At 36.0% G+C, this 25,534-nt stretch overlaps 1 protein-coding gene across 1 annotated transcript in view; it reads left to right on the top strand.

Moving 5' to 3' along the window:
* The window catches only part of ADAM10 (ADAM metallopeptidase domain 10), a 126,904-nt gene extending 110,124 nt beyond the window's left edge, over window positions 1-16,780 (top strand). Inside the window, exons 14-16 of the mRNA XM_025472659.3 lie at window positions 569-789; window positions 12,596-12,722; window positions 14,521-16,780. Of these exons, the coding sequence (XP_025328444.1) occupies window positions 569-789; window positions 12,596-12,722; window positions 14,521-14,615 (443 nt within the window). The 3' untranslated portion in view covers window positions 14,616-16,780. The remainder of the gene's footprint in view (window positions 1-568; window positions 790-12,595; window positions 12,723-14,520) is intronic.
* The last annotated feature ends 8,754 nt before the right edge of the window (window positions 16,781-25,534 follow it).

Raw genomic sequence — 25,534 nt, 5'->3', positions numbered from 1 at the left:
ATATGAAATCTATTTTAAAACCTAATTTTCTCCTAAATTTTTTTAGAGTTTTTTTTTAGTAATCTCTGTACCCAATGTGGGGCTTGAACTCACAACCCTGAGATCAAGGGTTGCATGGTCTGCTGACTGAGCCAGTCAGGCACCCTTTTTTTCCCTAAATTTTAAGCATTAAACTTTGATATACAGTTTGGACAGATAATTTCTGCCTATACCAATCCTCTTTGGATAGTTTTAAATGTGGCTTAGCATTGTATTTCTAGTATTATGGTCCCTACAGTGTTTTAAAAATGATAAGCTAGACAAAAACCTGCCAACTTTATGGCAATAATTAATATAAACACTGTTAGTTTTAAAGCCATTGTAGGAACTAAGTCAAGAGTTACTGGCTATTTGTTTATATTGCATGCTTCAGGCAAATTACCAGTGGTGTTATCTAGCCTAACCAATGAAAGTCTGTATAACATGTCATGGTAATAATTTTAGGCAGTTTTTTCCTTTCCTCCCTCTCTCCCCAGCTAGCTTGGTAGGAAATCTGATCTTCAACTTATATTTGGCACTTCTTTTCCAGTGGATCCATCAACTTGTGCCAGTACAGGGTCTTCCCGGTGGAATATGCACTTCGTTGGTCGAACCATCACCTTGCAACCTGGATCTCCTTGCAATGATTTTAGAGGCTACTGTGATGTTTTCATGCGGTGTAGATTAGTAGATGCTGATGGTCCTCTAGCTAGGCTTAAAAAAGCAATTTTTAGTCCAGAACTCTATGAAAACATTGCTGAATGGATTGTGGTAAGTACAGTTTTTATTTATAAAGAAACCTTATCTTAACATGGTTTTATTGTAATTTTACTTGGCCAGCAGTCACCAGTGTTATAAGAAAATCACTTCTTTCTTATTTATCCTAGAATTTTTTGGAAGAATGATTTTTAAAGTTCAGCTATCCCTGCGTATTATTTTCTTTTAAAGTGATCAGAATCTCTGCATGTGTATTGCTCATAGATTAGTTGGTAGATGATGGGAGCCTTCTGTTTTACTCTGCTCCCCTGTTCTTCTCCTCAATGGGTTCCTTTTTTCTTTGGAAAAAGAAAAAAGGGCATTTTATTATTAGGGCATTTTATTATTAGGGCATTTTCCTTAAGTTGTTTCGGAAAGCCTTGCTTGCTTTTTATATTTCTCCCTTGCCTCAATATGACAGCTACTTTGCTGAACAGGAGATATGAAAAGGAAATTGGTGATTTTCTGAAGATTTTTTCTGCTGTTTCAATATAATTTCTTGGTCTTTATCTTGTCAGTGATCGGAAATGTTGAACAGTTAAGATCTGATACAGAGCCTTTTGCAGATTTGTTAATGATTATGGATGTTCTTCTGGCATAAATCCACTGAACTATATTATTTTTAAGCTCACATTTCTCTAAGCTGTACAGATGTTGAATTACCTGAAATTTTCTTAAAAGATTGCTGAGAATGACTATCTGAATTCACTTAAATATTCATGTTTCTAAGTGATTACATTAAAATATCAGTAGGAAATTTGCAAGTGATATATTTGAGCATGTGCTATATCTGAATTGAATGAGTTTGCTTTGGAAATTGACTTAGAACTCGGTTCCTCCTCCCTTCCCCCATTCCCAAACTGTTCCTTACATTTTTTGTATGTGTTCAGGACTTGAGGATACCTTGAAAGCACAAAAAAAGTCATCTGCGGGTTGTCCTCTTTTTGGTACTCTTGTAATAACATTTATAATAAAAACTTTGGAATTATTTCCAGTATTAAAATGGCATTTATTGGGGCACCTGGGTGGCTTAGTTGGTTGAGCCTCTGATTCTTGATTTTAGCTCACGTCATGATCTCGGAGTTGTGAGATGGAACCCCAAGTAGACTCTGTGCTCAGCAGCAAGTCTGCTTCTCTTCTTCTCCCTCTCCATTTGGTCCCCCTTCCTGCCCCTGTATGTGCTCATACACGCTCTCTCTCTCTCTCTCTCAAATCAGTCTGTCAATCAGTCCATCTTTTAAAAATGGCATTTATTATACATAAGAAGAATAATACTTTGCATGTTAGAATATATGGTTTTTAGATACACAATGATTGTGAGGTAGAAGGATCATCGAACCTAGATTTAGGAGGCCTGGGATGTATTTATTTTTAGAGAATACTTAAAATTTTTTTTTTTTTAAATTAAGCTCTCTGTCCAACATGGGGCTTGAATTCACGACCCTGAATCAAGAGTTGCATGCTCTGCCTGCCTACTGAGCCTGCCAGGTACCCCTAGGAGACCTAGGTTTTAAACCAAAAAAGGGGTCAGTTGACTTAGATCTCCTTAAAGCATGTTACTCATTTTCGTACTCCTGTGCTATTAAAAAAAATATCCATTAAGCTAAAGGTGCCTTTGGCACGTTGTTAAATGGAAAGAGTATATAGGCTTGGAAATTATGCAAGGATTCATATCGTCCTCTGGCATTTGTCAGTTCTGTGACTTCAAGTAGCTTACCTTTCTTGCCCCTGTACTTCCCTCTTTTCATTTCAGTCCAATCCCCCCCCCCCCAATTATCTCTAATAAGAGTAAGTTGAGATCTGGTATACTTGTCAACTATAGAGGACAGTATATTTAAAAAAGTAATCTGGTAATGGAGATCTCAAGAGTTATATTCTGTTGAGTATATGTTGTGCCAGATATTTTAGGTTTTCTAGATAGCGAATCATATCTAAAAATAGTATTTTTTTTGCTTTTTTCCATTATCTCTAATTTTGACTCCTTTTATTTAGCATATCAAAAGCTCATTCATTACCATTTAAAAATATTTAATGGAAATGATTTTTCAAAAGTATTATTTTTTAATCCCAGTTTTGTTTTGTTTTGTTTTTAAAGTGTGCTCCATGCCCAGCATACCCAGCATATATCCCAACACAAGGCTTGAACTCATCATGACCCTGAGATCAAGACTTGAGCTGAGATCAAGAGTCTGATGCTTAACTGACTAAGCTACCCGGATGCCCCTAAAAGTATTTTTAAAACCTTTTTTCAGGGGTGCCCGGGTGGCTCAGTTCATTAAGTGTCTGCCTTTGGCCCTGCGATCAAGCCCCACATCAGGCTCCTTGCTCAGTGAGGAGCCTGCTACTCCCTCTGCCTGCTGCTCCCCCTGCTTGTGCTTTCTCTTCCTCTGTCAAATAAATAAAATCTTTAAAAAAATAAAATCTTTATTCATATTTAGATTTGAGGATTTAGTGAAATGCTTCTTACAATGACTTAACAACATGAAGTCTTGTGTTCTGAAACTTGATTAATCAGGCACTTTTAGGTATATGCACTTTTAGGTTTATGCAAGTTTGCCTTGAGTGAGTGTAGAATTCTTTCATTTTATATCACTCTTGACATTCCCATGCCACTGTTTCAGATAGTGTGGTTCATAATACTTGGAGAGTATCACAAGGCTATTGCTGCATTTGTGGGCATTCCCAGGCCAAACAGTAAGATAACAAAAATCCAGTTTCTTAGAAGCTATTTGTCTCATTAGTGCCCTATGCAGAGTTCACTTGCATAGCAGAGTTTATTTTGTTCATGAATACTTCATGCTTTCGTCTTTCATCATGTTAGGAAAGTGTCCTTCTAGTTAGTAATAAGCTAGGTTACTAGGATGCCATGGTGTAAGAAGCTGTGAAAGGGAGGATGATTAGTTTCACTAACTTTCCTTTCCATTGGGGCCAGTGGCTTTGTCTCCTTTCTGTAGCATACTCTGGCAACTTTTCTCCTCAGATAGCATAGAGTAAGAAGAACCTGAACAATTTCATACTTTTCAGGGTATGTGGTACTGACTGCTGCTGCTATCATGGAAATGATGTGAGAAAACTTACTTTTTTTTCTGGGAAAGATTGTTTTTGGTAATAATTTGAATGTGTTTAAAAAAAAAATACGTTTGGTATATTTGCTGAGTGCTTGCAATGTGTTTGGTAAGGAGATAATGATAAACAGCCTTTGGATTTATCAAGGAGTCATCTAGTCCTTCAAAAGTTTGAGAGCACTCCCCGAGAAATCTGTTGAGACCCTCCATCCTTATCTCCTTTATTAAAAAATGGGGTTGAGGGCATTGGTAATTCTTTTTCACTTTTTTCCATAGTTATTAATGTGTTCATATTTTCTACATGTTTTGTATTAGGTTTGATGTAGAAAACCATCTTTGACTTTAATTTTTTTCAAATTTATCATTGTATTTCTCCATCTTTTTATTTATATATTCAAGAAAGATACGGAGCATGGGTGGGGGGAGGGGCAGAGGGGGAGAGAGAATCTCAAGCAGTCTCCATGCCTAGCACTGAGCCTGATATCAGGCTCAATCTCATGACCCTGAGATCATGACCTGAGCCAAAATCAAGAGTCACACACTTAATTGACTAAGCCATGCAGGTTCCCCTCTCTATCTTTTTAAAAATAATTTCCTATTATTTTGTGGCTCTTTTCTTCTTAATTTATTTAGATTTATCAGGAGTTTTTCTTTTTTATTATTTTGATAAGAATCAATTGTATCTCTCACTTTTAAATGAATTTCTTCTCTCATATTTTGTTGTAACTTTATGAACCCCAAGTATTAAGTATCTCTTATTTTTTATGAAAGATTGAAGCTATTGTTTCCGGAGTTCTTCATGAAACGCTAGAACCATAGGTTTTGTGGACAAATGGATCTGGGAAACATTGCATACTATAGTCCCCTTTTAGATACTTATGAGAATATTGATAAAGTCCTGTAGTAAAAAAAAAAAGTCATTTAGATTTTTTTTAAGCTTAGATTTCATTTCCAAGCTTACCTGACCCCAGAAACCTTTATTCATGAAAGGCTTATTAAACCCTAAATATCCTTAGAAGTTACTTGGGGGAACATTGGTTAAGATCAGTAATTCTTATTCCTGGTTGTTCATTAATTAGGGTTTAGACTAATTAATTCAGAATCTCAAGGCTTAAGTATCTGGGTCTTTTAAAAGCTCTTTAGCTCTTTCTGGTGAGGTGCCAGGACTGAGAACCAACCATTCATCTAGAACCAGGGAGTCAGCAAACTATGACTTAAGAGCCAGATCTAACCCACTGCCTGTTTTTGTATGGCTCACAGGCTAAGAATGGCTTCACATTTTTTAAGTAGTTGAAAAAAAATTGAAATAATGTTCCATTGCAAATTATGAAATTCAGATTTCATTGTCCATAAATAATGGTTTATGGGAACACGACCACACCCATTCATTTATATATTTTCTGTGGCTGCTTTTGTACTTAGAGTAGTTGCAACAAAGACTGTGTGGCTCCCCAAATCTAAAATACTTATCTGACCTTTTAGAGGAAATGTTTGCCAATGCCTAATCTAGAGCATTGGATCTCAAAGTGTAGTCCCCTGACCAGCAGCAGCAGCATTGTCTGGGAACTTGATAGAAATGCAAATTCTCAGGCCTCACTTGGAGCCACCACGTCAGTAGTACTGCGATGGTGCATGCTTAAGTTTGGGAACCATTATTTTAGTCTCTGTAGTGTAAGGACTCCTTGTTCAAAGGCTTATGACAGATTTTCTACTCTGTCATTCTCAGAGGCTAAAATGGAGGTTGGGGTGTGGACCTTCTTCATAGCCTAATAGAATAGGCCACATAGCTGTCACTTGTGAAACTTGAGCAACAAAACTGCAGTATTGTTACAGGGCTTAGCATATGGTAAGGATTCAGTATATATTTGCTAGATGAATGAAGCAGATTTCTTAAATGTCATAATTTATATGGAAAAGAATAAAAATTGTGCATATTATCTTAACTTTGAAGCTGTAATATCATCAGGTTTCTCTCAGTGGTATTTTATCCTGCTGGCTGGGACTGTGCTTAGAGTAATTAAGAGATTAGTGGCCAGTTGCTTTCTGCTTGGCAGATTGCTGTGAGGGGTGGCCCATGGGGGTGTTGCGGGTTGGAAGAACATTGAGTCTAGACAACATTATATTCTGAAGGATAGAAGCAAAGCTTTCTGCCGCCACGGGACAGCAAAACCAGGATCACCACAGGAGTGGTGGGTCCAAGAAGACTCTGTGAGCCAGAGGAAGTTGAGTGCATTTGCTGAGAGTGAGTTGTCAGACGCTGAAACATTCACTGAAAAAATTACATGGTTGAGTTTTTCTGTAGATTTTTTAAAAGATTTTATTTATTTATTTTAGAAGGAGAGTGTGCATGCATGTGCGTACTCACAAGAGGAGAGGAGGTAGAGGGAGAGAGAGGGAAAGAAGCAGACTGTGCGCTGAGTGTGGGGCTTGCCTCAGGGCTCGATCTCAGAACCCCAACCTGAGCCAAAATCAAGAGTCAGCTATGTAAATGACTGTGTTGAATAAAATCTGTCTGTTTCCTATGTAGATTATTTTCTTAGGCTTGATTTAGTGCTTGGTAACTGCAAGGCTGTATTTTAACCTTTTGGTTATCTTTGTCTCTGAAGTTTCACTTATCACCCTTTTATCTATAAAGGCAAGGGTTGGTGCATAATTTATACTCATTAAGTGTTTGTTGAGTAAATGATGGCTCTCCTTTCAGATTCTAGCAAGTGGATAAATTGTGATCTTTTCTTAAAGATGAAACACATATTTTTCATTTATTAGCCTGGTTTGGTATTCTTTCCTCCGATTTTATAACATGTATAAAAGAGAAAAGCAATTTCACATTTAACCAATTCTATGATAATTTTCTTTTAAAGGGAGCATTAAAAAATACCCTTCTCCAAAGGTGGCCATATTTACTATAATCTCAAGTACACCATTGTTTTGTTTAGTGTTTCTTGCCGTCTTCTCACCACTGTGATGTTTCATTTCCCCACACACTAAACTCTGAAGAGCTGCTGTCATTGTCACTAAAACATCTCAAGCTGTGGGGTTTTGAGATATGTAGTTACCTGTAATATTTGGAGGAAGTCCAGGAACACTGCTAAAAGGGACTGAAAGTTCTTAAGGGCCTGGGTACTGTATTTTAGTAAATGTCTACTGATCTCAACTGGACCTTCAACTTTTGACTTTTGTTTTCTACGGTTATAACCATTACTAAATCTAGGGTTTCTCTCTTACCTGCTTTTGTTACTGTCATACTACTTGCATTTAAGACTTTTTAGTACTAAAAAACTAGTATCAGATATCAAAATCACCATTTTTTACTCTGTAAGAGCCTTGTTACATTATTTCTATGTATGGGTAATCTAGAAAAAAACAAATGAGCTATTTAGAAATGCCTAAGAAAGTTGGTATTTGGAATAGTGATTTACCTGTAATAACTAGTCCCAACAGGTACTTTTTTTGTGGGATAGATGCCGAGTTTATAGGATATAAATTCAGGGAGCTTATAGTCCAGTTTGGATTAGAGAAGACAAGAACACAGAAATTTCATTTCTGCCTGGTGTTTTCATAGAAAATATGGAAGACCTAATTAGGGAATATCTTTTGAAGAAGGTGATGCCAAAACTAAATTCTTAAGGACTAGTAGAGGGTCAGATGGATGTTTTATGAATAGGGAGCACCTAAGAAGTCACATAAGTATGAATTTTTTTTAAATAAAAAATGTTTTGTTTTTACATTTTTCCTTTTGAAAGTGTGATTATCCTTTTTTTTTTTAATTGACAAAGTAATGCCTTTTTTTTTTTTTTTTGGACAAAGTAATGCTTTGAAAAATAAGCCACCTTTTCCCTGTGAGGCCCAGTCTTCTCAAGATAATTTTTTTGTGTATTCTTCAGAAACAATACCATTTCAAGAATTTTTTTTGAGAGAAAGCGTGGGGAGGGGCAGAGAGAGAGGGGAGGAGAGAAAGAATCTTTAGCAGGCTTTGCACCTAGTACAGAGCCCAACATAGGGCTCAATCTCAAGACCCTGAGATCATGACCTGGGCTGAAACCAACAGTTGGTCACTCAACTGACTGAGCCACCCAGGCACCGATGATAGATAGATAGATAGATAGATAGATAGATAGATAGATAGATAGAGATAGAGATATTCTAAAGTGGAATATAATATACTTCTGTTTTCTACAGTCATATATGTGGAATCATATCTATACTTTGTGGTACTTTATTGTGCTTAAGATTTGTTTTTTTTCTCTCTCCTGTTTAATGGTTTTAGAGATTCTTGGTGGGAAGCTTTTGAAGAAGGATTTTACATAGAGGAATGGCATAGTCAGTTCCATATTTTAGTAGTTGTAACACTGGTGACCATGTGAAATTGATTTTGAACAGGGAAGACTGGAAGAAAGGAAATGTGTTAGAGGAATGAATAGACATACAGGTCCTGTAGCTAGCCATCAGCCTGAAAGTAGTAGGAAAACCATTGATCCTTTGTGCTTATGGATTGGATCACATGGGATGTTATACTTCCTCCCCAGAGGGAATTTGGGAATGTATAGTAATTGTCAAAGTAACTCAAGGGCTCTACTGGCACTGGATGGATAAGGGCTGGGAATGCCAGATTTCCTCTATTCCTCAGAATGGTTGCATACCACAGTGCCAGCATGTCTACACTGAGTAAGAGGCACTCATCTGCATCATTGGTGTGCTTATTTAAGATGCAGTTTCTTGGGCCCTCCATCAGAAAAACTGAATTGGAATTTGTAGAGTTGTGGCCTGAGAATCTGTGTTTTAATAAGCATGTTAGATAATTCTTAGATCTAACTCAGTGATAGGAGTATCCCTTTAGCATGTGAGTGCTGATGATTTGAGCACCTTTTCCCAGGCATAGCACTCTCTCTTTCTACAGCCTCTCATATATACTCAGTTTCTCTGAAAATTCTCAGGCAGGTAGGATAGAGATTTAGAACTGAAGAGTTAGTGTTGGATGCTATCCATTTAGGTATAGATTCCAAACCAATATCCTGTATGTGGGTATAGAACAGGTTGACAGACGATGGCCCATGGGTCAAATCCAGTCTGCTCTTGGTTTTTATAAATGGTGTTTTTTGGGAAAAAAAAATACAGCCACACTTATTTGCGTGTTACGTGTGGTGGCCTTTGTTCTAGAATGGCAGAAATGAGTAGTTTGACAGAGACAAGCCTAAAATATTTGTTGTTTGGCCCTTAATAAAGAAAGTTTGAGACCAGTGGTTCTGTCTTAGCTGCATAATGGAATAATCTGGGCAGCTTTAAGAAAATTATTGATATCATAGTCCCATCTCTTTGGTGCTGGGATTTGGTTTGAGTATCTTGAGTTTTAAAAGCTTTCTAGGTGATTCTAATGTGCAGCCAAGGAGAACCACTGGTATAGTGCAGGAAGAACACTTGTATTAGTACAGACTGGTGATTTCAGTTCTTTATGTATTTTATTGGGTCAGAGTGTCAGAAATGCAGACAGTGGAGGGAGAAAAAGGTTCTACTTCATTAGGTGCCATATTTAAAAAGCTCTGGATGATAGGGACAGGACAGAGGCTGTACATATAGACTATGGAAAATATATGTCACAAGGGAAAGGAAATATCCTAAAGAATCCTAGGGAGGGCGATGCTCTGGAAATTATTTTCTGTTGAAAACAAAAGAAAATTTTAGAAGATTCTCTGGCAATCTCAGTAGGATACAAAAAGTGGCCTTGAAAAGTAGATTATAAACTTGTGGTTTCCAAGCAAGATCCAGCTCTGTAAACATGTCTTGTATTGTCTGTATATTGTTTTTAGAAATTTTGAGTGAGGTGCCAGCATTTAAAAATAGATTTCACATAAAAATTGAGATTTGTTAGCTTCTTTTGAAAAATCTAATCTTCAGCAATAAGGCTGAATTGCATTATATCTTACCTTCTCCCTTTCTGAACAGTAAATTCCTAAAGCCATTAGATGAGGGCAAGGAAGGTAGGCATCCATGCTAGGTGTGGGGAGCTGTCATGGCACGGAGCAGAGTGTTAGAGCCTGAGCAGAGTAGGGAGGGTATGGAATGGGGAAGAAGACCAATATGAGATATTAAAGCCCAAGCAAGGTAAGAAGGACACCTTGCTGGAGGGGCAACTGGCTTGGGGATATCAGAGTACAAGAGTTATAAGGAGGGTATCTACATAGGAGGGGCAGTTGTAAAGGGAACCAAAGCTCCTTGGAGAAATGGCTGATTCCAGGGTTGGAACAGGGAAAGAACAAGATAAAGCTAGAATTAATTGTGTCAGAAAGTTAAGTGTTCAAAGACTGATAGGGACGTGTTCAAAAGACACAGTATGATAGTAACAGATTATAACCTGTTGAGTAAAATAGGAAACCCTGAGGGAATAATAACGTATTGTGCCAAAGTGAGCAAATGGGGGAATAATAATGAATGAAATGACTAAATTGAAAGTTTGATGAAGAACGTGATATCTCTATAGCTCCAAGTTATGTCCCTACAAAGTACTCATTGACTATAAAAAAGAGTATCTTTGTGGTGAAGTTAGGCAGATAACACCTTAACCAAGTGATCAAGTTAGCCATAAGTAAGTAATGAGATAAAAAAAAGTGTGTCTCCTGATAGGATGCAATGAGAACAACACAGCCATCGCTTCTGTGATCTTACTAAATATGACCAAATCTACTCATAGGGACACATCCAAGAAACCCAAATTGAGGGACATTCCAGTACTAAATAACTGGCCTATAATCTTCAAAACGGTTAGGGTTATATAAACTGAAAAAGACTGTGGAACTTTTCCAGATTGCAGGAGACTAGAGAAACACAGCAGCTAAATGCGCCACGTAATTCTGATTGGATGGTATTGTGACAAATGGTAAAATGTGATTGGGGTCTGAGGATTAAATGGTAGTAATTTATCAGTGCTAATTTACTGATTTGGATGATTGTGTTGTGGTTATTTGGAAAACCCCTTATGTTGTAGAAACTATATGCTAAAATGTTTAGGTATATAATAGGGCGTCATGCTAGCAATTTACTCTCAGATAATTCCAGATTTTACAAAGTCCTTTGTATTAGCAACTTTTCTGTAAGTTTGAGATTCTTTTAAAATAAAACAGAATTTTAATAAAGTTTAAATAAAACTTAAAAATATATTGGGGTGCCTAGGTGGCTCAGTCAGTTAAGCTTCTGCCTTTGGCTCAGTTCATGATCTTGGTGTCCTGGGATTGAGCCCCACATGGGGTGGGTGGGGGTGGGGGGTAAGTCCCTGCTCAGTGGTGAGCCTGATTCTTTCTCTCCCTCTGTTCCCCCCCCATTCCCTCTATCTCTTTCTCTCTCAAGTAAATAAAATATTAAAATATATATATACATATATGTATGTGAAAGGCTTTATGCACACATGAAAAAATGGCTTGGGGTATTTTCCACAACATGTATTTTTATTTTTGTTTTTATTACTTTAATTATTTTGTCATTGCTGATAAAGAAAGCAGGATAGAAATAGTAGGCTGTTGTTATAAGACTCCTTATCATAGAAAATCTTTAATGGGAGTTCTTGGGTAATAAGTAGCAATAACTACATATGTATTACATGAGTTGGTGTTAAGCCAATGTAAAGCTTATAAAATAACCTTTTAATAAAAGATATAGTAAACATCATACAAAATACAAAAATACTTTGTTTTATATTACTATCTTAAAATTTAAATATTTCGAATTGCAAAATAGAATTTAAGAATAGAAACAGTAATTTTTCTATAAAATTATACCAGTAATTTTTGAAGTTTTTTTTTTTTTGTTTAGCTAATTGATTTGTTTAATATGATTTAAGTTAGAAGTGAAATTTTTAATTCCCTCTTAGACTGGGTAAACTTTCCTTATAGAATATGTATATCCTTCCCATTTTTCGTATTAAAAAGGACTAACCTTTAAATAAATATATATAATAGATATTATGATATAAATAATGAGAACCAAGATATATAAAAATAATTTCATAACGGTAGTCTGGGGCTTAAATTCCGAATGAAATGGACCAACTAAGCCACCCAGGTGCCCCTAGAAGTATAATTTAAAGCAAGTAATACTCACTAGAGATTGTAAAAGCAAACAGATGTGGTTTATAAGAGTAATAGCCCCCCCCCTCCAAAAAAAAGCCACAAAGGGAAATAGTCAAACCAGGAAACAATAACATGGAAAAATACAGTATAGGGGTGCCTGGGTGGCTCTGTCAGTTAAGCATCTGCCTTTGGCTCTGGTCATGATTTTCTAGTCCTGGGATCCAGACCCCCCCCCCCCCCCCACCTTTGGGCTCCCAACTCAGTAGGAAGTCTGCTTCTTTCCCTCCCTCTGCCCCTCCCTCCTGCTTGTTCTCTCTCTCTCTCAAATAAATACAGTCTTTAAAAAAAAAAAAAGGGAAAGAAAAAGAAAATACAGTATAACTGTGCAGAATGGATCCTAGTTTTGCATGTGAGTTTATCTGTGTATATGACCAATATAACCAAATCTAGAAAAGAGACTGAAAGGAAAGTAAGATTGAATGTTTTTATTTAGGATGTGAAAATATGGGGGATTTTTTCCCCCTTTTTTACTTCTAATATTTAAAGAAATTAATCTACATTTGCTTATATATGGTATCTGTAAACTTCCCAAAGAACAAATGTTCTTCACAAATTAAAATGTAATGTATATAAATTATGTAATATGAAATATTCTAAAATATTTTAGTTTTTTCATTAGAAACATTTGTTTATTTCTAGGCTTATTGGTGGGCAGTATTACTTATGGGAATTGCCCTGATCATGCTAATGGCTGGATTTATTAAGATATGCAGTGTTCATACTCCAAGTAGTAATCCAAAGCTGCCTCCTCCTAAACCTCTTCCAGGTAAGACAGTTTGAGCAAGATCTATATTTTTATAACTTAGAACCATTCAGCAGGTAGAATTGAATGATAAATGAGTCTTACTATTAGTATTAAATTTTACTATACTTTTCTCTTTGAGAATGAGATTAGTGGATGAATTATTGACTTTTAAGTATGTTTTTTATCAATTCAATCTAGCTAATGGCTGCCAATTTAATGCTAATCTGTCACTAAAAATATTTAGATTTAGACAATTTTATTTTTTGCCTAATACTTGTTTTCTTTTTTCTTATTTTTCATATTCTAAAATCTTCTTGTTTTTAGGTTTTATTGTGATAGGCTACTTATAAATGATTGATTTTTCAATTCTAATAGCTATACTTCTTTTATTGTTTCTAATGTTGCTCTTGAAATATTTTCTGGCACATAAATTAATTTTCCTTAGGGGTGATGCTTATGCAGGAATAGAGATGATGTCCTGTGGGAGGGGCTTAAGATGATGGCTTCAGTAATCATAGTTTTACTCTTCATCTCTGAAAACAACTCCTCAGGTTTGGTCTTCACTCATTACCTCTGTCTCATGGAGGTTTGGCATGGGGAGGAGGCTTTCTTTAGATTAGCTCCAGGATTTGGAGAAGAAAAGGATTAGGAAGCAACTGCTCCAGATTATTTAGTTCCCATCTATTTCTCACTCACCTTCCCCAAGGTTTTTGTGGTTTCTGGCTGCCCTTGGAATGCCTGTTCCAGAACTCTTCATTCTAGGTGTAGGACAGACATGGTGCCATAACAATGGCGGAGGAGAGTGAAAGCTAAATGACAGGTGTCCCTTTCCTACCACCCACAGACTTCTCATGAAGCCTCTTGCCTCAGGCCAAGTCTATTAGCCTGCACAAAGTAGTTTAAAACTAGGGGTTTCTTATAATTTTTCCCTCAGCTGCTTCCCTGAATTTACCTATCTTGAGGCAAGAGAACTCAGTAGTAGTCATACTTGGGATAATATCTTGGTGGGAATCAGGAAATTTGATTTTGATGTCATTGCTTTTTATAAATTGACAGTGTTAGCACTGTAAAACTTATATTAATTTCTTAGTGATTTTTAAGGACCACATGACACTCTTTAGGTATGTTACCAATTATCTCATATAATATAACAGTTCTTTTACTTGATTTCACTTTAAGCAAATTCCACCTTCAAAAACTTAAAAAGAAAAACAAAAACAAAACCCAACAACCCTAGCCATCATAGAACCCTTCCAAAAAGCACTTTACGTGAATTGTCATATAATCCTCACAGATTATATGGATAGACAATATGAGTTCATTATTATCCCTGTTTTACATATTAGGAATCTGAGTTTCAGAGAGGTTAAGTCATTTGCTCAAAGACACTGTGTAATTTATTCCTCATGAATTCTGTCCTCAGATTTCATGTTAGTCTGATAGTTGGGTCTGTTGAGCACTTGAAATGTGGCTGGTTTATATTGAGACATGTTGTAAATATAAAATACCAGACTGGGAAGTCTTAATATACAAAAAAGGATGAAATAGTTCATTAATACATTTTTGTATTGATTATGCCTTGAAATATAACATTTTGCCTACATTGGATTAAGTGAAATAAAATTATTAACATTATTTTGCCTGTCTTTTTGACTTTTTCATTATAGCTACCAGAAGATTTAAAATGACACATATGGCTCGTATTGTATTTCTGTTGGCTAGTGCTGATCCAGAACCTTTCTTACTGAATTGGCAACTTTGTTTTTTAAGATTACAAGGCACACAACAAATCCGTTTTACTTTTGTTTGTGACTCACAGGCACTTTAAAGAGGAGGAGACCCCCACAGCCCATTCAGCAGCCCCAGCGTCAGAGGCCCCGGGAGAGTTATCAGATGGGACACATGAGACGTTAACTGCAGCTTTTGCCTTGGTCCTTCCTAGTGCCTACAATGGGAAAACTTCACTCCAAAGAGACACCTGTTAAATCAGCATCCCCAAACTAAACCCTCACAAATAACAGTCGAAGACAAAATGGCAAGAGATCATGTCCTCAGACCAGGTGGAATTACTTAAATTTTAAAGCCTGAAAATTCCAATTTGGGGGTGGGGGGGTGGAAAAGGAACCCAATTTTCTTATGGACAGCTATTTTTAACCTAATGGCACAAAGTCTTAGAATATTATTATGTGCCCTGTGTTCCCTGTTCTTCGTTGCTGCATTTTCTTCACTTGCAGGCAAACTTGGCTCTCGATAAACTTTTATCACAAATTGAAATATATATATATTTTTTTCAACTGCCGATCAAGGCTAGGAGGCTCGACCACCTCAACATTGGAGACATCACTTGCCAATGTACATACCTTGTTATATGCAGACATGTATTTCTTACGTACACTGTACTTCTGTGTGCAATTGTAAACAGAAATTGCAATATGGATGTTTCTTTGTATTATAAAATTTTTCCGCTCTTAATGAAAAATTACTGTTTAATTGACATACTCAGGATAACAGAGAATGGTGGTATTCAGTGGTCCAGGATTCTGTAATGCTTTACACAGGCAGTTTTGAAGTGAGAATCAATTTACCTTTTTATAACGATGGAATTGGTTCTGATTTTCATCTTGTCTTCATGCAATGGCTGCTAAGAGCACAGGAGTGACTGCGCTGAAGAACACAGTTAAGTGTACAAACTGGACGTATGCATCATACTGCTTCAGAGTCCGTTCTTACGTAAACGTCTGATTTCTGCTTACTTATTTTAAACTTTCTAATTCAATTCCAGTTTTGAATTGATAGGTGAAATTTTATTCACGCTTTGGTAGAAATTATGTCAATGAAATAATTTTTTTTATCTGTAGCCTGTTACTTGTGTTTTTTATATCTAAAGTATGCTAATTATGTTTTTGGTTTTCTCCAATATGGAAAAGAAAAGCTGTGTCTTTTATTTTATCAAAATATTGGAATAGTGTTTTCAGCATACTATCACTGATCATTGGTAACCACTAAAGAAGGATGATTTGTTCAACTGTAGTTAAAATTGTAGATAGGCCTTCTGACATTTTTTTTCCCTAAAATATTTTAACAGCAGTGAAGGTGAAACAGCACAATGTCCCATTCCAAATTTATTTTTTAAACAGTTGTAAATAATTGGCTTTTTAAAGAAAGAAAGCAAAAGCATTTAATGTATTAACAGGCTTATTGCTATGCAGGAATGGAAGGGGGCATTACAAAAAAGTTTTAAGCTTGTGACATATTTATTGCTTCTGTTTTCCAACTACATCACTTAAAATAGAAGTAAACGGCTATGATTTTTCTGGCTTCACATAGGAGGCAAATTTAGGAAACGTTGAAAAGATTTGTGTTTTGGCTTTTTTTTTTTTCCTTTTTGTTTCTTAAGAGTATAAGGTTTACACAATCATTCTCATAATGTGACGCAAGCCAGCAAGGCCAAAAATGCTAGAGAAAATAATGGGATCTCTTCCTTGTAAACTTGTACAGTATGTGGTGACTTTTTTCAAAATACAGCTTTTTGTACATGATTTAGAGAAATTTTGTACATGAAACCCCAGATAGACTATAAATAATTCTAAACAAGTAGGTAGATATGTATGTAATTGCTTTTAAATCATTTAAATGCCTTTGTTTTTGGACTGTGCAAAGGTTGGAAGTGGGTTTGCATTTCTAAAATGGTGACTTTTATTCTGCAAGAGTTCTTAGTAACTTCTTGAGTGTGGTAGACTTTGGAACATGTACATTTTTTGCTTGTAATGTTATCCTGTGGTAGGGTTTTGGCAGGTACACACTGCCCTATTTTATTTTGAGTCTAAGTTAAATGTTTTCTGACAAGAGATACATGCACTGAACTCTTTCCACTGCAAATCAAGATGTGGTAAAACAAAAGGATCAAGACAAATGAGATCTAATACTACTGTCAGTTTAATGTCCACTGTGTTTTATACAGTATCTTTTTGTTCACTTTGGAAATTTTTACTAAAAATTGCAAAAAATAAAGTATTGTGCAAAGATGTAAGGTTTTTTGAAACTTGAAATGCATTAATAAATAGACTTGATGAAATCAACTTGAAGGTTCCATACTCTTTGAACTCTGAGAACTATCAAAAGGATCTTCCCACAAGGCAGCTTTTCTTACTTAGAGAATTGACTCTTTCCACACATGTACAGTTAGTTTTATTCCAGGTTAGGAGTCCATGAAAAAAATTTGTGATTAGATATCTCTGTATCTACACACAATGATCATTTAAAAAAATATGCAGCTAATCTCAACCGCTTTATGTTATTTCTAATCAATATTCAAAATGTTTAAAAGTCTTTGCCTTGGTAGAAGAGCAGAGTAATCTTGGAAATATATGCAAAGTTTTGAATACTAAGTACCTCATTTATTTTAAAAGTCTTTTTTAGTAGTTAGTATGTTTTAAAATTTGGAGCCACATTTTTCGGTTTTGTCAAATTCATAGCAAATAAGGAAAGAACTGACATTTCAGTCTTAACTAGAAGAAGAATTATAAGCCCAGACTGGTGCCCTGCACAGAATAATCTGCCCCAAATTCATTCATTCTTCTTTCTTTCTTTTCTCTTTTCTTTTCTTTTCTTTTCTTTTCTTTTCTTTTCTTTTCTTTTCTTTTCTTTTCTTTTTTTTCTTCTTTTCTTTCTTTCTTTCTTTCTTTCTTTCTTTCTTTCTTTCTTTCTTTCTTTCTCTTCTTTCTTTCTTGACTATAAATAAGTAGTATTTGTTAAATGAGTATGCATAGTTGTTACTTTTTTTAAGTTATTTTGATTTACAAATATCAAAGTATATATCATGCCTAGTCTTACTTGTTCTTGAAGCCATTAATATTAATTCAGATGATTGCAAATTTGTTTTTACTTAAAATTGAATGCTTAAATTTGTTTAGAATGTTTTCCCCCCTCAGTTATCTAAATCCTGGCAACAACTCACAGACAAAATCAATAAAATAAATTATTAGAGTATTTGGACTTAGTGTTCCCCATAGCTTCAGGCAAGATCATACAGTTTTGGGGAAGGACATTTTAAAGGGAAGGACAGACAACTACCTGATCAGACACATCTTGTTTTCTGATGTGTTTTCAGCACTTTGTGTGTTGGATACTTCGTTTTTGTCATATTCACAGACTCATAAGAACTAACGATTTCTCCAAATTGAGCAAACTACCTTTAATTTTTCTCTGTCCATGTGGCTGGTACATTTTAAGATTAATGATAATGATTATTTCTCCAAAGATAGAATTAGTGTCCTTGGCAGCTGTGCAGTTAATTGTAGGTGATTGTGCTTGAGAAGGCTTTTAATTTCTTGTTAAGTATTTCTAATGGAAAGTATAAAAGTGGGGGTGTCAGTGTAGTGAGTGCATTACAGAACTGGACATGCCATCTTCAGGGATAGGAGAGGAGATGTTCATATTTAAAAGGTCCATATTTCAAAGGTCAGTGCTTCCCCAAACTGGAGAGGAAGTTGGATACAGTTTTAAAGCAGCTGCCAGGATAATTCATCTTTAAGGAAGTCTAAATTTGCAGTAAGTTATAGTTTCTTGAAAAACAGTTTTGACTTCTAAGTGATACATATGATCAGTTTACCACACAGAGCTTAGCTTCAGTTTTGGGATTTCTGGTTTTATGTTCTTGATTAAAACAATTTCCATTTAAATATTTTTCCATTTAATACCAGTTTAGCTTTTCCATGATCATTTCTGTATCCAGCCCTTCATATTATTAGGATACAAAACGAGCCTTTGTGTGCTATATTGCGATGTTGTTTGTGTGTGTAAAATATATACACATGTGTACTATTTTCAGTAGAAATTCATATATTTTATAATTGAGAGGCTCTTCAGATTGTGTGTTCTCTCCCATAAAAAGCAATGGGATGCTAGGTAAAACGGAAGGTTGAGCAAAATATTTATAGCCTCTGCTCTTTCCTAAAATCTTCACTGAAGTCACGGTGACTGGGGAAAGAAAAGAGCATAATCCAACAAGGATAAGGAATACTGAAGCAAAGACAACAAGAGCACAGGTTTTGAAATAGAAAAGCAGGGGGACATCCCCAGGCAGACCTAGGGAAGCCAAGTCCTATGCCAGCAGTAGAAACATGAAAATAACCCAGTGTGCCCAGTTCAGATTTTGGGAGATAGCCTTCAGTACATTTTTCTGTGCATGTGTTTAAAAGCATAATATGGACGCTTCTGTACCCACCTTTCATCTTTAACAATATATTGATACCTACATCATTTTAATGACTCTAAATATTTCATTTTATGGGTGTCTTTACTGTACATTCTTAAAATTAACCAGTTCCCTCTTGTTTGCACATGTAGGTTTTTAGATCATTTATTATTTTAAACAGCCCTACAGGGAAAATACCTAAACCTAATAAAATAAATTCCCAAAAGTGGAATTGTTGGACTGAAGGTTTTTTAGAGGTCATGGATAAAAATGACAATATTGTCTTTCAGATAGACAGTACCAAGTTCTATTGCTATCATATAAGAATACTTCCACCATTAGCATATTATATAATTTCTTTAAAGTAATCTCTATAGCGACATGGGGGCTCCAAGATCAAGAGTTGCATGCTCTACTGACCCAGCCAGGCACCCCAGCATATTATATAGTTTTTTAAAAATCTGCCCCATGCTTAAAAATTCACATATACACAGCTACATGAATTTATCAGAAATAGTGGAAGACTCCTGCTTAATTGACTTTATTAGCTTTGAACATAATTCAAATGCAAGTCAAATGTAGTGTCCCAATTGTAGTCTCTAAATGCCATTTTCTTCAAAAAAACCAGACTTCCTTGAAATATGGCTAATTCCAGGTCTAGAGAAAGAAACGTACAAGAGCCTAAAAACCAGTCTGTGTCATACCAGAAAGCACATAAGCCATTAGAACTCTCAAAAAGGATTCAGGAGGCCCCTTGAACAAGTTCCCACTGACCAAAGCTGAGCTAATTTTAACATCAGTAAGAATAATATCTGCAAGAAATCGAAGCTCACGTTATGTTTTACTCTGAGTTTACAAAAGCATAGTCACCTTTGGAATATGCTCTTAAAGAAATATAACCAACTAAGAAGTTAAAGAGGAAGGGTAGGAGATCACCATTTTACTCCATAATGATTAATGGACCTAGATAGTGACACCAGTGACTGTTAACCTCACGAAAAGATGGCAGATATTTTGTGCCTCCTAATGGAAATACATATACCACTCACAAAAGTCGAATCTGTTGCTGACTGAGCCTCCATAGCTGAGCACCTCTTTACTAGAAATACAGGGAAGAAAGGAACACGTTAAATGATACCACAAGAGATTAAATCAGCGAAATGCAGACTCTGGAAAACTATAGGACAACTATATTTCTTCAAGAACTGAATTTCAAGGGAAAAAAAAGATGGATTAAAAGAGACTTAAGAGATATATCTTCCAATACAATTATGTGCTTATTTGGATCTTGATTTGAGTAAACTTAATAAGAAAGTGAGACCATTGAGGAAATCTGGAAATAATTGGATATTTGATGACTTTAAAGAGTTTTATGATTATTTTTAGGTGTGATAATGGTGTTGCGGTTACATTTTTTACAAGGGACCCTACAAGAGATGCAAATTCGAAATACTTAAAAATGAAATAATACAGTATTAGGATCTGCTTAAAAATAATTGAATTGGAGCTGGATAGTGTGTGGGAATAGAGATGAAACAAAGTTGACTAGGAGTTGATAATTACTGAAAAACTGGGTGATGGGTACTTGGGAATTCATTATACAGATACTATTTTCTCTACCTGTGTTTATATTAGAAATTTCCCATAAGTGTTTTTTAAAGTGTGAATGAAATTCATATAGAAACTTACTCATTGTTTTTATTTTAACAACAATTCATGATCATAGCCTGTATTTACAATGATTTTTTTTTAACTGGGAATTAAACTTAAATCAGTCAAGCTAACATAATTAATTATATTCTGCTCCAGTTACAATGAATGATTAATTGATTTCAACTGCTAGGGTAAATGCTTGAAGCTGTCAGTAATTCAGTGGTCATAGTAAGCGGGCCATTCCATCCCTCTATACTCAGTACTTTTTGTTGGTCTTGCTATTTATTTAAGGGAAATATTTATTTTCTGTTAAAACGTGTCAGGGAGTGATCAGGTTATTCACATTTAACCTGTGTGTCCCATAATAGCATAAGTAGACACTCTCCTTTTTCTTGTTGAAATGATAATGATCTCCAGAGGTGGCAATGTATCTTTAAAAAGATATCTTAGAGTTGTTTATTCTCATTATAAAGAAATTAGAATAATTTGAGTGTAGGTTTTATATAAAAAGTGATTCCATTACATGAGTTTTTGAAATAATTTTTAAAAGCAAATAGTGAATAAATTAAGCAATTTTTCATTCTAAATGTCTATTTTATGCGCACCCCTGCCCCCTGCCTTTTGGGCCTGGGAGTTTTAGGCTTTTTATTTCTAAGCAAAAAAGTCCAGTTTTTGTACACTGAAGTGTCACTACGTTGGGATTTATTTTCACTCTTTAGTTTTGTGACTATTCATTTTCCATAAGTTCTTATTAATAGCACGTCTGATTAAGTGCATTGACATTTTTTAACCATTTTCCTCCTGCTTCCTTGAAATCTTATCAGAGGATGTTTGGAATTCGTTGGCTCCTCTGGTGTGCATCGGCTGACTTACATGCACCCGTTACCTCAGTTTTTCATGGGATGGATCATTAACTACTTGGTTGTGCCAGCACATCTGCTAGATTAATAGGAACATAGTGGTGAATGCAACGATGTCTCTGCCCTCATGAAGCTTACAGTCTGGTAGGTAAGACAAATGTTAATCAAATAATCATGTGGTAGATGTACAATTCCAACCCTGATAAATGCTACAAAATGGATACTTCTAGTGACCCAAGAGCCGACCATGCAGGGATGGGACTGAGGGAGGAGGTGGGACCTAGTCAGGAAGGTCAGGGGAGACTTCCCCAAGAAAGTGATGCTGGAGCCCAGATCTGAAGGATGAGGAAAAAGCTAAGTGGCTCAAACAGGTTTTATTGTTGAGTGGTTATATACTGGGGACTGATAGCTAGTTTTTCTTTGAGGAAAGGCAATTATTTTTTTGCGCTTGATTTTATTGTATGTGAACTAGCCAATCAAGTTCCTTTGTGTAGTTTTTAAGGGTGGTTTTTCATTTTTGCTTAGCACTGTATTCATTTCCCAAAGAGCTGGCTTTTCCTTTGACATACTTGGTGGTGATTCTTAAAGATGTCGGCCTAACACTTTGGAGGTTCCAAAAGGCTCTTTCTTGGCTTTTCATATCTTTTCCTCTGAATCATGACGACCCATAAACTCAGGACCAGGATGTCTGACCTCATACCATGCTTAGTAAGGTGATCCTCTGATCTGCTCTCTACCAGTCTATACATGCTTCTGACACAGCACATACCACACTGCAGTGCAACCCTGCTTCATCTAAGCCAAGTTCTGGAAAGGATCATTTGTACCTGTTGGCTACCTCAATTCCCATTCACTTATCAGCTTCCTGCATTTTGTCCTCAGAGCATCCCAGGGACAGTAGTCTGTGCTCTCAGGGAGCTCATAGTCTTGTAGGGAAAAAGAGCCCAACAATTTGAATGCTGAGGGGTTTGTGCTATAAAATACACAGATACAGGGTGTCTAGAAGCTCAGGGGAGATGCACATGTGAGCTGCCATGACTTCCCAAAGGAGATAGGCTTGAGCCGAGTTTTGGAGTTTTAGTAAAAAGTTCACTCTAACTTGTCCAAACTTCTTCTCACAAGTTTTGAGCAATGATGTAATTGCAGGGTGGTTCCTTGAATGTTTCCTGCCCTGTCATGCTTTCGTGCCAGTGGGTATGTTTTTCCCTCTGCCTAAATTGCCTCTTCCCTCTTGGTTCTTCTACTTTATTAGTCTCTGTGTCCTCAAACTTGGTCATAGTAAGTGTTCCATAAACATTTATATTTTAATAAAGGGTATACACTTTGTAAATAGGAAATGAAGCTAATTTCACAAGATAAGCATAAAAGTTAATCTCATTACAACATATTATTGACACCCATACTTCTTTTAACATCTCTGATTCTAAATCTGGCTATGACCTTCCTTAGCCTCCAGGGAGAAATTTTCTTTCAAAATCTAATATGCACTTGTATTTATAGAGAATAAAATCTACCCACCAAGTTTTGCGCAAATGGGGGAAAACACAGCTTTAGTTTGGAGTGTATAAGCAACAAATTGTAGCTCCTGGCAGAAGGAGGACTGGATTCAGAAAGCTCAAATTAGAAATTACATGGGGAGGCCCTAGCTTCTTCATGTGTGAACAAGTGTTTTCTTTAGATAAATCATCTATGGTATTTTTTATTTGACTATTTCATAATGAAAAGTGGAAGTTAAACATTTTGTAGATGGTATTTTCCTGCCACAAACCTCCTGATCAACATTTTTCTATAAAGTTTTCCCACAAAATTCTAGTTATGTGGGTTTTTAGACAAATATTCAGGAAAAAAAAAAGTTGGGGGTGGGTATGGCTCCCAGGATCAAATGGAAATGCTGAGTTAAAATCAAGTTTTTGTTTCTTTTTATTTTCATTTATTTATTTTAAATAAAGTACCATTTAGAGCCTCCACTATGATGTCTAAAAGATTCCTTAAAGTATGCAGTGCTCCCAACTAATCAACTCTTCTCCTTTTTCTCCCCTTGAAGAGTCTGGGCTCTGCAGAAGCATTTTGGGGATCACTGCTTAGATGGCAGGTACCTTTGTAGGATCCCCAGGCAGGGACATGTTCTCCTTATATAAGGAGTTCTCACTAGGCTGGAGTTTCACAAATGCTACAACACTTGGAGGGACGATAGGTCGACAGGTTGCAGAGACTCAGAGGACAGGTGATTTAGCCCCTCCTTCGCCTCTGAGAATCACCTCTGCTTTCTGTGGCATTCTTGAAAACAGCTGCCTGGGACAGTAGTCTCCAGCTGTGTTGATCTTATACCCTATACTTAAAGATCTTGAGTACATACTCCTGATTTAGATATCGATGTGTTATTGCACTATTTTGTACATTTGAAAATATGCAAAACTTTTAAGGGACAAGATTAAAAGTTAATGGAAGTTATAATATTTCTTAACCACATTCCAGTGAGTCATTTTGCACTCACCTGGGTGTGTGAACAACCCACTTTGTAAACCTCTGGCTTTAGATACAGAATCTACATATCTTTCAAATAAACTATCTGTCACCCTCCTCGCATTCCTGGGTTAAATATGCTTTCCAGTGGAATACTGGAGCTGTGGAAGAATGTAGGCCACCTCTACATATTTACTCCCAGAGATGTCCAAAAGGGAGTAAGTGGAAAAAGCAAGTATTAATAAAGATGTATGGTTTGATTTCTTGTATGTAAACATTTTTAAGTTTGTAAAAATGTATAATTTATGTATAGAAAATGTCTAAATTGATAACTTAAAAATGGTTATTTCTGAGCACTGGACTTAAGGGTCTTGGGAAAGGAAGAGGTTTATATCTTTCCATATTGTTTGAATTTTTTATGAACTTGGACTCTTTTTATAATAAATAATTTTTAAAGTCACTAAATCCATTGTGATGTCAAATATGTTACATTTTTTAAAAAGTTTTGTTTATTTAGGTAACCTCTGTACCATAGGACTCGAACTCATGACCCTGAGATCAAGAGTCACATGCTCTTCCAACTGAGCCAGCCAGGTGCCCCTCATACATTGTTAATGTTGAGTGTTGAAGTTGAGTGATGGGAACATTGAGATTCATTATACTATTTTTTCTTTTATGTATATTTGAATATTTCTGTAATAAAAAATTAAAAATAAATGAAAATAAATGCGTTGCAAAAAAAAAAAGTCTATAGAGATAAGCCACATAGTTAACAGGATTATCTTGGTGGTGGGAGAGAGTTGGGGAATAGAGCTCCAGGTACATTTCCCTGGATATGTTCTATAAGCATGTATTGCTTTTATAATAGGAAAATACAAAATTAAACATAAACACACATACACACTACAGAGCCCCCAGTGTGAAGAGTTTCATGTGTAGACAGGAGTTTGAGATACTTGATTTCTTAGACTCTTGTTAGTTTCTAAGGGAAAAGACAAAATGAATGTGTAAGCCAAGAGTGTTTACAAATGTATAGATAGGGCTCAGCTGTTCCATGTTAAGATCTTGAGCCTTGTTTTATAATACAATGTATAATTCTTTTTTTTTTTTTTTTTTTTTTTGTGATAGTCACAGAGAGAGAGAGAGGCAGAGACATAGGCAGAGGGAGAAGCAGGCTCCATGCACCAGGAGCCCGATGTGGGATTCGATCCCGAGTCTCCAGGATCGCGCCCTGGGCTAAAGGCAGGCGCCAAACCGCTGCGCCACCCAGGGATCCCACAATGTATAATTCTTGATACATGATAAGACAAAGGTAAAACTCCAAAGCCAAACACCCCTGCAAAGTCCTAGCAGCATCAGGAAGAGCACAGCTAGTGATCTGCCATGAATGAATTGCACTGTTAGCTAGTTACCAAGCTCCAGGATATGAAAGACAGTATCTTTATAAGTAGAGTACCTAATTATAGTTCTCACTGGGGCTCAAGGGAATTAATATGTAAAGGGCCTTCTGTGTTGCTCACTGCAATGGTAGGCTGCATTCATAGACCTAAAGAATCTATAAGGAGGGAAATGATGGTTCATTAGCTGTGTGACCCCGTAAAAGTTAAGCTGTAAGTAAGTCACCTGTGAAAGGAGGATGATAATACTAGCCACCTCAGAGT

The sequence above is a fragment of the Canis lupus genome, chromosome 30 (assembly GCF_003254725.2).
Source record: "Canis lupus dingo isolate Sandy chromosome 30, ASM325472v2, whole genome shotgun sequence".
Lineage (NCBI taxonomy): Eukaryota > Metazoa > Chordata > Mammalia > Carnivora > Canidae > Canis > Canis lupus.
This window is presented reverse-complemented; position numbering and strand designations above follow the sequence as displayed.